Below are 9,890 nucleotides of genomic sequence, written 5' to 3' on the forward strand. Positions count from 1 at the left end.
ATTATCATCATCATCTTCTCAAAACGTGATGTTGTATGAAATATTAGACCAACGACTACCACCTCCAAGCCATCTGGTTGAACATATATTTTCCTTGTTGCTACACTAATATTTGTATGCGTACACACTAAGCCAAAGTCTCGACCTATAATAAAATGCGTATGTGGAGAATTTCTTTCTCGAAAGAAGTCAAGTGCAAAGCTTTTACGTGCACTTTCGCCATGGCAGGCTTGGCAGCTAATGAACCAAAAAATCTATATAGTTGGATGAGGGGATGAAACTCAATTATCAAATGCTTCACTCAAAAAAAAAAAAAGAAGCTTGTTACTTGTATCATATTATTTGAATAACTTATATGAATAAAAGTTGTTGTGTATGAGAATTATAACGCCATAAAAATTAAATGACCTTCTTGGTTGTACCTTTTTTTTTTTATAATTTTTTTTTTATCATATTACATGCACATAAAAAAAAAAAAAATTGCATCAGCTGTATCTGGCGGAGCTGAATGCGAGACCGAACTTGACCTGACGTCACCTGAGAAAACGATCCATATCCAAATCTGTACATCAAAAGAAGAAAACGAGAAGAAGAAGAAGAAGAAGTAGTGGGATGGTTGTGCTATTATCTGCTTCTTTGGTTCGATTACCCAAACAATTCCCCTGCTTTACTCTCAATCCAGGTTATTCCACTGCTCGACATTACCATTTCTCAACTGGCTCAACCTCCATGTAAATCAATTTCATCTACCTATTTCATGTCATTCCAAGTTACTCAAGTTTTCCACGTCCTTTCTCGTTCAGAATTAATGTTTGTTGAGTCAAATCATATTCGCAGACAAATGGAACTTTTTCAGATCAAATGCATTGGTCAATTATCGTTCATCGAATGCTAACAATTACAAGGCAACCCAGTTGTTGCAACGCTGTTCTTGTGTCGCAATGTGTGCTTCTCATTCCTCTTTGACGACGTCGTCTTTTGGGTCGTACGAGAAATTGAAGACGGTGTGGATTTGGACAAAAAGCAAAGAGGTCATGATGGCCGCCGTGGAGAGAGGATGGAATACCTTCGTTTTCTCATCCCAGGATCGACAACTCGCCAATGAGTGGTCTTGTAAGCTCCTTATGACCCCCTCTTGTTCTTTTGTATATCTACAGTACGATTAGCTTGTGAGCTAATTTTATATAATTGTGTGCTCTATGCTTCGTAGATCAAAATAAGTACAAGAAAAAAATTGGGTACATTGCTGTGACCCATGTGAGGATTTTGGTGGTTTTCACTATATTTTTGTCAAAGCATGAGTCATGTTAATTTTGCCAATAATTTTATCCGACTTTTTTAGTTTTTAATTTTGGTTCTGGGTTTTCAGCAATCGCCTTAATAAGTCCTCTGTATATTGAAGAGGGAGGCATTTTTGATGGTGAGAATAGAAGGGTTGCCACAGTTTTTGAGGTTTCAAATCCGCAAGAGTTGCAGCAGCTCCAACCCGCAAATGGGCAGGCAGAGAATGTTGTTATCAATTTGCTAGATTGGCAGGTAGGCCTGTTGCTGACTGCTTAGGATAATTCACATAAAATTTGTTTGTATTTTCTTGAATTGGCCTTCAAGTACTGCATATCAACTACCCATTGTTATTTGTGGAGTTGTTTAAGCTAAGCTAAAAAGAAATCAACTTCCTCTAAAACTGTGGATATCTGTAAAGTCGGAACAATTCATTTCTTAGTAAGAGCATTGAATATTGGAAATTGATGCAAAGTCTTTGCTACTTGGTCCATGACTTAGAAGATACGTGGTATTGTGTGAAGTTATATACTAATTATTGATCTCGTTAAAGATGACAACATGCTGAATCACATTTTCTCTAAACTTGCTTTTGAATTAATCAACAGAATCCTTTTATTACAATGGCTTTGATGGAAACTTCTTAGGTTTCATTTTACATGCCTGTCTTTGTATCCGGAGATAATCTTGCTTTTTTGCGTGTTTTGTTGCTTCTAATCATTGAACCTAGTACACTTTCCATTATACAGTCACACCAGATCATCTGCATTATATGGACCATATTCATGGATGTTTTGAGCACAAACATAGTCTATGCTGCACTTTTTGTTTCCAGCACCTTCCACTTAACATATCCCTGCACGTGCCATTTTCAATAGAAAGCACTTCTGAATTGATCCCTGATTTTGTGTTTCTAAAGGTAATTCCTGCAGAGAATATTGTTGCTGCATTCCAAGGTTCTCAAAAAACAGTTTTTGCCATCTCAAAAAGTCATTATGGCGCACAAGTCTTCCTTGAGGTATAGTCTAAATGCTCTAAGATTAGGATCGGCAACTGAGCTTCATATGTTCGAAGAGATGCTTCAATTATCAAAATTGTCAATTTGGCTCTATAGGTGATGCATCATGACCTCCTTTCAATATTCATTTTCTGCGTTTGCAGGCTTTGGAACAAGGTCTGGGTGGAGTTATTTTAAAAGTCGAGAATACTGAAGCTGTTTTTCAGCTCAAGGTAATTTGATTTCTGATAGGACTTGTTTCCTTATAAAAAATAACCAATCTTAAAAATTGTTTTGAATGCCGAATAAGCCAATCTTAAAAATTAACACATTAGAATTTTTATCAACCATCATACATAAAATAACATAAAATCTTTCAATTCACAAAGATTCTTTACAACTTTAGCAATTCTTCCACTTCAACAATTAACATAATTAGAACTCATTAGTACATGATATATGTTTTACTAAATTTGAGACATAATGCTAAGAACTTAGTTGATAGCTTTTAAATTTTCAGCAATAACATGCACCAAAAATGGATACAAATCCATTAAAACACTTAAGTCTTATCTACATATTAAAGCTGTCCAAATTTTATTAAAAGTGTCCAGAAGAGGTAGCTAGTTCAATTGATTAGAGACTACGCCTCATGAAACGGAGATTACTAGTTCAAACTATTCTACTTGTCTATTTGACAAACAAGTAAACATTTCAATATCTATTTCTTAGGCACACAACCATCAATATTGATTCATTATCAAGGATGTCCATATTTGCATATTTGTTCAAAATAGTTTCAAACTAACAAGGAAAACCATAAGCCATATAAAATCTGCATCAATCAAGCAACTCGTCTCTTGTTACATCTAAAATTTCAGCCCTAAATGTTCATCAATACAATCACATTTGCTCAAGTATTACTTCTTTTATTCATGTTTATCAAACTTATTTAAGTTATCTTCAATCACAACCAACATATCAAATCAAATATAACTAAAATAAAGACTTAAACTTCCGTGAAAGTTAGTTAGATCTTAATAAAAGTTTCTAAATTAGCTATGTATGTTAACAAATGCTAATTAATTAAACAGTATTTAAACCTTCTATTACAAATTTTAAGCACTTGGGTTCTTTCCTTTATCCACAAATTCCAGATTTCTCCACTCTCTTTCTATGCTTATCAATACTTAGTTTATAATCTTCAATCACAATTTACTATCGAGTTTATAAGATTACATAATTCTATCAATCAAATTTCACCATTAAATTTTGCCCTTAAGCTAGGGTGGTGGTTTGACCACTTCCAAAAATTTAGGAAGTAGTCGAGCCACTCCAAAACTAGCCTTTGGGACTGGCTGATGCACCCCAAAACTAACCTTTGGAGATGACTAAACCATACACCCTCGCGGCAAGCCTTTGCAAGTTTTCAACCATCCTTTCCAACAACTAATTAAGGGGGTGTTTACTCTATCTCCTTTACTTGGTGGCGGAGTGGTGAGGCCCAATCCCTCCACCCTTTTTTTCTTTCCATTTTTAAAGGCTTTGTTTTTCTATTTGCTTTTTTTTTTTTTTTTTTGGTATGTGTTTTTATGTGGTATTATTTAAATGACGTATATAGAAAATTAATGTGGTCTCAATTATCTGAGTTATATTTCTCCAATAAAGGCAATGAAATGATTATCTCAAACCAGCGATTTAATAATTTTTAAACTCTATGGTTATGGAGAGGGTCCTATACAGTCATTTTTAAACCATAAATCTACACACCCATAAAAGATCAAAAGCAACACAAAAACTCAATTGACAAATTATTCAATTTTTTTTATTAGGATTTTTGGCTCTAATATCATTTTAAACTATCACTTATCACAAAAACTTAAGCTAAATTTAGCCATTTAATCATTTCTTTAAAGATTTTGTTAAGAGAAGGAAAAGTATGAGCAAATTAAGAAGGAAAACCAGGGCAACTTTCACTCACCAACCTCAAATTAACTTAGAAAGGAAATTCCAACCAGCAATTATGTCATTCACCTACCAAGCTTGCAGAAAAATGATAACATACTTTTTACAGAAGTGACATCCATGCATGTATAAAATATTCGCGTACAGTTAATAGACTAGACATTTTATCTCTCAATTTTCTTGTATAGTCTTTTTTATAGTCCTCTCAAATATAAGGTAGTTTTTAAAATTGTCAATAGATTATTAAAATTTAATAATAATTATTTTAAATTTAATTATAATTTTAAAAATCACATCACATTTAAGAGGCCACCTAAGCCACGTCGTTTTGTCCCTAAAACTCACTGTTCACACAACGCCTCTTTGGCATCGTTTTGACTCCAAAATGACGTAACATAGGGTCGTTTTAACAGCCACATGCTCCTAAACATGAGAATTTTTGTAGTGAGGACTCTAGCCCTCTTATATCATTACTCTAAACAGTAACACCCCATCTTGTACTTGACTAGACAACAAGAAATACATAGTTTGTACATAGTTTTCTTTAGATGTTTACCTTCTTCGTTTCCTATCTTTGATTTCTATCAGATATAGTAATAAATTAAAGCAGTATATTTCAACGTTCAATCATCTGTGAACATCAAGCATATATGGCATCGGAGGGATGATTAGAGGTCTAAGCACAACACAACATGGGTCCATATATATATATTAATTACCAAAACAAAGACCACAAAAAGCACCATTAAAAATTATGTTAATGTCTTGGCAAATCACCATTAAACAATTACAGCGACTCTGATTCAAGCTGGCTAGCTAGCCTAGAAATCGAAACGGATATATATCACATCTTTTTCCCTTTTTAGGTTATCTTACCTTTTATTCCCTTCTTGCTAAGATTCATGGACCAGATATGTACTAATTAAAGGATAAAGAATGAAAAGAAGGCACTACAAAGAAGTAGAATTTCCCATCTTATCTACTATCAAAATGGCTTACATGTATATCTGAATAAAATCAACTAGTTTTATCAAAAACATTTGAAGGGAATCTGCATCCATGTATAGTACTTCCACTGTGCTGACCAAAAAGTTGAAACAAAAGAATGTAAAAATCCTGCCCCACCCATTGCAGATAAGAAGTGACTGCAATAAGGAGTGGTGTAGACCCAGTATCCCTTTGTGCCCACCACTCATCAGGTGACACCTCAACATTTTAGAATAAACCTAAGTTTAAGAAAAAAACACTACCACATCAGATTATTCTACCTAAACCCTAAAAAATCGATTTTATTTTATTTTATTTTTTAAAAAAAATGATGGGGCGGCGGCCACCCCCAGCCCATATGGGGTGGCTGGCGAGCCACCCCATGGGCGGAGGTGGCCGCGCAGGCCACCCTAGAGGGGCTGGGGTGGCGGCAAGCCACCCTTAGCCCTTCCCCATATTCTTAAACAAAAAAAAAAAAAAAAAAAAAAAAAAAAAAAAAGTAGTTATTCTCTTTGCAGATATATATTATCACTTCATATATTAGATGCTGATTGAAGAATATTCCTCCCGTATTCTGAATTGGATATATACTTAGATAATGAATGAGAGAGAGAGGGAGAGAGAGAGAGTGCTAGAACCCTATATATATATATATCAATGTTGCGTTTTAAAGCATGCCAAAGAGCACACTTACCCTACACTCTAAACCTTAAACCCTAATCTACTTCGACCTCCCAAACAAGATGGTTCGTCTGCCAATCCCGTTCGGGCCAAAAATCGACTGTAAGGGTGCTGTGCCCTTCAGCAGAGAGCAGATAACGTTAATATTCAAGAAGCAGGACAAAAACAAGGATGGCAAACTTTCGCAGGATGAGGTGAAGGCAGCCTTCGTAGAGTTGAAAGCATTTTGGCCTTGGTTTCGCGCTGTGCAAGGGTTCCGGCATGGTGACAACGACGGCGATAAGTTCATCAATATTGACGATCAGGAGCTGGAAAACCTCGTTGACTACACCCTAAAATGCGGGTTTATTAATAAATAGATGCTTATGTGTAATTGCAACGTACGGTGTACGTGTTGCATGCATGTAATCTTTATGTATGTGTGACAACCTTAGGCACTGCTTTTTTTGTGTGATGAATAAGAAAGCAGGTGCCGATGTAGTCCCTTTATCTGCAGACTAAAACTGTATATATATATATATTAGTAACCTGCATGTAGTCCATCATTGTAACTAGCAAGAGCTCTCTCTCTCTTGCAAACTATAATCGGAAAAGAGATCGAGTTAATGATATCCAATTTCAAAATATTACCACACTTTTGGTTAATATTTTGAAATTTATTTATATATAATTCGTTACTGTGTTTTGGATTTTTATGAAAAGGCATTCAATTACCAATCTATTGTAGTACTTAACCGTTAACTGATTTAACAGATTGTAATTATTTAAAATAAATAACCGCCTCAACCAATTAGGGTTACAATTAAGAGCGAATAACAACAACAGGTTGTCAACATCTACCACATAAATATCTTTTTTTCGCGTAAATTTGGTCATACGTATGGCAACTTTTCTTTTCTTTCTTTTTTTTTTAGCTTTATTTGTTTTCTTTGCTAAGTGGTTGTTGCATGGTCCTTAGACAAAAGAAAACACCAACAAAAAAAAAAAAAAAATGTTTTGAAGTTATTTTTCTATTTGAATAGTCATTAAAAAAAAAAAAAAAAAAAGATTAATGTAATGTAAAAAATAAAAATATTGAAAGTTAAATTCAGGCTTTTGTGACGTGTGTACAGTAAGTACCATGGGTTTCAAAACGTCACCAAATGGTGACGTGTCAATGAGTAAAATGTCACTAAAAAAATTTAATGACATGTTAATATTTACACGTCATGATTAATTAGTGACGTATGAACAATGACATGTCACTAATTAGGGCGGTGTGAATGTTCATATGTCACTTATTGATTTTTTTTTTTTTTTCTTCTTTAAAGGAAAGAGGGAAAAAAGTTTAAAATTCAATTAGTGATGTGTAAACATTCACACGTCCACTAATTGAATTTTTATTTTTTCTTTCTTCTTTAAAGGAAAGAGGGAAAGAAGAGTTTAAAATTCAATTAGTGACATGTGAATGATTCACACGTCACTAATTAGTCATGTGACTCATGTGTAAACATTCACACGTCACTAAGTGAATTTTGTTTTGTTTTGTTTTTTTTTGTTTTGTTTTTTTTTTTCTTCTTTAAAAGAACTCAACGAAAAAATTAAAATTAAATTAGTGACGTGTTATTTTTATTTTTATTTTTTGAAGAAATTAGTGACGTGTTATTACTGTGCACACGTCACTTATTTAAATTAATTAATTAATTTTTTTTGTTTTTGTTGAGTTCTGGTCTAGGTTTCCAAAGAGAATCAGATCGATTGATGAAAAAGAAGAAGAAGAGGGAACCAAACTAGCGATTTAGAGAAGAAGATCTGAGGGAGACAAAGAGGGACAACAAGATTGATGAATAAGAAGAAGTTATCATTTATTTATTTTTTTCATTTTTTTTTTATATTTTTTTATTTTGTTTTTTTGGGTCTAATGCTCCGTTTGGCGACTAGGAAAATGAGCTTATGGGTATTTTTTTTTTCCCCTTAAATCTTTATGGTTATTTTATGTTGTATATTATTTCTCCTTCAATTTGATTCTAGGTTTGTTGGATGGAAGAAAAAAAAAAAAAAAAAAAGAAGACGGAAGAAACAAGAAGAAAGAAAAAAGAATATATATATATATATATGGAAAAAAAGAAATATATATATAAAAAATTATTATTATTATTAATTTTTTTAATTTTTTAAATGTTAGCGACGTTTTTACTGTTTACATGTCACCAATTAGTGACGTGCGATCAAATCCACACGTCACTAATTCCCGGTGTAGACTACAGTTTTTTTTTTACGTGTCACTCACGTCGCTATTGATACGTCACCACACCAGTAGTGACGTTTTTTTGGACTAAAAAATCAGTACTAGTAAGTCATTAAAATGCAAAATTTTTGTGGTGAGTAAACGAGGTCTTGAGTTAAAAGTAAAGAAAGTTATGTATTAATATAGAAAAAAAATAAATAAAAGGATTGTCAAAGCCATGTCAACAAAAAAAATTATTATTATTATTTTTTTTTTTAAAAAAAAAAAGGCGCGACTAGTACAAATACAATTTTTCTTTCTGTTTAAATAGTATATTTTTTTCTAAGCAGTTTAAATGGTATTAAGAATTGAATAATGTGATATATATAAACTAAATAATGGCTTCCACATGACCACAGTAAACCAGTCCAGTAACAAAGAAGATGACGAATGACGATGCATATCTCTATGTGATGCTGATGTCCACCTCTCACATCTTTTCCCATGGCACTGAACGCTGCCATTGATGATTGAGCTCAACTTATTCGACATAATTGCTAGTCGAGATGCTTACATGTTGCCCTCTGAGATTTCTTCTCAGCTTCCCACAAAAACCCCCGATGCCCTTTTTCTGCTCGATCGCATGCTCTATTTACTTGCTAGCTACTCGCTTCTTACTTGCTCTATGCGCACCTGCAAAGATGGTTGAGAGACTCTATGGACTCTCGCCGGCTGGAAAATTCTACGTTCAAAATGAAGATGGCGGCCACCGAAACTTAGGAGAGGTTTGGTATGTATACATGCAACTATTGAACATGGAATATGAGTAAAAGTTATTAGTATTATTGCTTCGTGTAAGTACGTATACATATCTTTTTTAAACTATTATTTCATTGTAAATATCTCTCTTAAATTATCAATTGTGTCAATATTTCTTTGAAATTATCAAAAATATTAATGAACCCTTACAATGTGAGCAAAAAGATTATAAAAAATTTTTCATAATTTTCTCTAATAAGACAAATTTATCATTATAAATTTGAAAAAATAATAATAATAATAATTAAAAAAGTGAAATTGTTTTTTTTTTTTGTTTAAAAAAAAAAAAAAAAACCAAGAGAGTGGTTGAACCACTTTCAATTTCTAAGGGGTGGTTCGCCCACCCCTAGATATGGCCGAAGGAGGTGGTCGATGAAGCACTCCTAAGAATCTATGGGATGGTTCAACTACCCATAGGCCGGCCAGAGGGGGTGGTTTCAAATTTGTTTTTAGTTTTTAGTTTTTTTTTAATAATTTTAAGATTTTATATATATATATATTTGTCATTTGGGGGCATTAACATTTTTTGGTAGTTTATGGCGATTTTAACAATTAAATGATAGTTTGAGGGAGGATATGTGTACCTTTTCTCTTTATTTACCTAAATAGGAAAATATTGAAATCCAAAAATAAATAAAAATACGAATAATATTATTTGCAAACAATTTATGGATATCATTGTAAACATCATTCTATTGATTTTTTTTTAAGGGAAAAATATTGTACTACACTACAAAAAACAAATTTTTTTTGACTAGAGATTTCTGACGTTTTATGGTGTTTGACGCGCGTAGATTGTTAGAAACATAGGTGACAGGAAAAAATTTTCCTAACGCGTCAGTGGGTAGAACATCAGAATTTTTTGACGTTCTACTGTCTCACACGTCAGAAAATTGAAAAATTAAATAAAAATTAAAATTTTTTTCAATTAAAAAATTTATTAATTTAAATTAA

The 9,890-nt window shown here is 32.9% G+C and overlaps 1 protein-coding gene across 1 annotated transcript; it reads left to right on the top strand.

The window, feature by feature from the left end:
* Positions 1-804: 804 nt before the first annotated feature.
* On the top strand, positions 805-6,270 carry LOC132185123 (uncharacterized). Its single transcript, XM_059598937.1, has 5 exons — positions 805-1,113; positions 1,370-1,536; positions 2,201-2,299; positions 2,443-2,511; positions 5,974-6,270. Exons 1-5 carry the CDS (start codon positions 942-944, stop codon positions 6,268-6,270), a joined length of 804 nt encoding a protein of 267 aa, XP_059454920.1. The 5' UTR covers positions 805-941.
* The last annotated feature ends 3,620 nt before the right edge of the window (positions 6,271-9,890 follow it).

The sequence above is a fragment of the Corylus avellana genome, chromosome ca6, assembly GCF_901000735.1.
Source record: "Corylus avellana chromosome ca6, CavTom2PMs-1.0".
Taxonomy (NCBI): domain Eukaryota; kingdom Viridiplantae; phylum Streptophyta; class Magnoliopsida; order Fagales; family Betulaceae; genus Corylus; species Corylus avellana.

What these genes read in the sequence shown, in the direction of transcription:
- LOC132185123 (XM_059598937.1), top strand. Translation starts at nt 942, where the DNA reads ATGTGTGCTTCTCATTCCTCTTTGACGACGTCGTCTTTTGGGTCGTAC. An exon ending in TCAATTTGCTAGATTGGCAG is followed by an intron (nt 1,537 to 2,200) that starts GTAGGCCTGTTG and finishes GTGTTTCTAAAG; the next exon opens with GTAATTCCTGCAGAGAATAT. An exon ending in GCGCACAAGTCTTCCTTGAG is followed by an intron (nt 2,300 to 2,442) that starts GTATAGTCTAAA and finishes CTGCGTTTGCAG; the next exon opens with GCTTTGGAACAAGGTCTGGG.